The sequence below is a fragment of the Anopheles cruzii genome, unplaced genomic scaffold (genome assembly GCF_943734635.1).
Source record: "Anopheles cruzii unplaced genomic scaffold, idAnoCruzAS_RS32_06 scaffold03246_ctg1, whole genome shotgun sequence".
In the NCBI taxonomy this organism is placed as follows: Eukaryota; Metazoa; Arthropoda; class Insecta; order Diptera; family Culicidae; genus Anopheles; species Anopheles cruzii.
Window position 1 is genome coordinate 1 of NW_026456831.1, and position 2,318 is coordinate 2,318.

Below are 2,318 nucleotides of genomic sequence, written 5' to 3' on the forward strand. Positions count from 1 at the left end.
GATGTTTTGTTGTTAATAGCTCTGGTAAGTTGCAAATAATAGTAAGTGATAGGAACATTACTAGTACTAGTTGTTATTTTCACGATTTTAAGACGGATTGGTATCCTGTATACTTGTTCTTCGTGGCGGTGTTTATGGAGCTTTCGGCTTTCTTCATCGTGGGCCACTTTGTCGAGCTTAAGGTATATTTTATGGTTTTTTTTTTAAATTTCGCCATTTGAAATTCTCTGTACATTCAAACTAACCGAAGGTTGACGAATTGTATAACGTCATTATCTCCACATCTTGGTACCGGATGCCCAAGGAACATCACAAGGAGTTTGGTTTTCTGCTATTTCGCCAGCAGCGACCACTCGTCCTGACAATGTATGGATTTGCGCCAGTCAATTTCGAATCATACTCAAGCGTAAGATATCGGCTTTGGTGGCTTGATATGATAAAATTTTATATTTACATACCGTTTTCCTTTGCAACAGGTTTTGAAAAAACTGTACCAGTTTTTTGTATTGGTCATGCAGTACGTCGATTAAGATGCTTTATAATTTTCAACCGATTACTGAACCACACAAACCGAAGTAAAAAGCGGTATATGCAGCTCCGCCACATAGCAGAGTGGAAAGTACATTAAATCATAGAACTAGCATGTCCGGAATGTATGCAATTGTACGTTCAACGTATGCGACGTTGCTAAAGAATGTCACAAAACCGAGTGTCAAAATAAAACTGTTTTGTAAAACTCGAGAGCTACTCCATTGTGTTACATCCATTAGTGCAGGGTTCCATTCCGACACAAGGCTCGTATTCATTACTTTACGAACTGCAATTTATGCTGTTCTTGATGTAGGATTATGGCCCAACCTGACATGCCAAATCCCAATATCCCATCCTGATCTCCACGTCTGCCATACTGCCCGGTTGACATACTCTTTTCATATACAAAATCAATTCATAAGACAACGGAAGGTACCACCATTCCTCCATCGGACGGCAGATCGAGCATGCGAATTGTTCGAACCGTTTCAAAATGGGAATTCTGTGGAAGTGGCTGCCTTGAGACGCACTAGCCATCAAGTGTGGCTAGTGTTCAAAATGGTTAATCTTAAGATTATCACCACCGGATTGGAATTCTTGTTGTACCCATTGTTTGTCTACATTGTTCTGTCTGTATTGGTGCCACTGTTTCTGTATGTGTTACCTTAATTCGATTCGGTTTACGTGCATTTAGTGAACCTGGCGTTCCAGATACCTAGCGAAAAATTTACAGACTAGAAGACGAGGCATTCGTTAGGTTTCATCGATCAACGCCAAGGTATCTGCCATGATTAGCAGTGACTATCGATGTTTTCCATCAAACTTAAAATCCATCCGAACGACAACAAGGTTACTGTCGATAGTGTTGCACAGTTTCGTCTTTCACATGATCTAAAATTTATAACTCTTATTGTGCTTGTGCCGTGTGGTCTATTAAATTGTGCTTAATTGCTCTATTAATTGTGATTTGGTTCGGTTGTTGGCTGGAGTAAGGTGTGAAGATATGCAATTGAAGCAACACGTAGCACATCCCATCGGTTGTGGCTCACTGTTATTACGTGTGCAACAATCACGGGAAACGGTCGTATACAATGGCAACGCTGGAAAGCTACTACAATCTGCAAAAGCATCTGATATTAACGTCGAAAATTGTAGGAGTCGAGGTCTGGACCGATCCCGCGAAGTTCAAACCAGCATCGTGTGCCGTGATCATTCAGCTGTTCTTTTATTTTGGCTGCAACACCTACACTGTGCTCAAATACCGAAATGACTTTATTTATGTGCTGAAGATCCTCATCACGCTTGGACCAGCGGTACAGGTAATGAGCAAACGGCAAAAGCAGCATATCTTGGTTGAAGAATACGATCACTGGTGATTTTAATTACAGCTTTTCATGAAGTTTCTCGTGTTTTTCTGGAAAATGGTTGACTTCAAAAGTTACGGCGAACTGATCGAGCGGCAAGTGTTGGAACCTTTCCAGAAAGGCACTCCTGAAGAGGTGGCCGTTCTAACGAAGACGGGTCGTCTGCTTTGGCGCATATTTCGTCTATTGTTGGTATTGTTAATAAGCACAGGAGTCGCCTTTTTGTTGTATCCTATGTTTATGTACATGACACAGGGTGAAACGGTGCCACTGTTTCTCTACGAGCTGCCATACTTCGATTTGCATTCAGCTGCTAGGTATTTCCTAAACCTGGCCTTCCAGTTTCAGCTCTACGTAATGGGTCTACTTGGGTCACTGTTGACCGATTTTGTGTTCGTAATGTATATTATGTACGCCATGGCT

At 41.5% G+C, this 2,318-nt stretch overlaps 2 protein-coding genes across 2 annotated transcripts; both read left to right on the forward strand.

Annotated features, from left to right (window-relative positions):
• Positions 1 to 92: 92 nt before the first annotated feature.
• LOC128276961 (putative odorant receptor 83c) lies at positions 93 to 530 on the forward strand (the record flags this gene model as incomplete). The annotated part of the gene is made up of 3 exons (XM_053015419.1): positions 93 to 182; positions 251 to 406; positions 477 to 530. Coding segments are annotated over 3 exons (300 nt in total), but the record flags the coding sequence as incomplete, so codon positions are not given.
• A 1,092-nt stretch (positions 531 to 1,622) lies between these two features.
• LOC128276960 (uncharacterized) lies at positions 1,623 to 2,315 on the forward strand (the record flags this gene model as incomplete). Its single annotated transcript, XM_053015418.1, has 2 exons — positions 1,623 to 1,850; positions 1,920 to 2,315. Coding segments are annotated over exons 1-2 (624 nt in total), but the record flags the coding sequence as incomplete, so codon positions are not given.
• Positions 2,316 to 2,318: the final 3 nt, after the last annotated feature.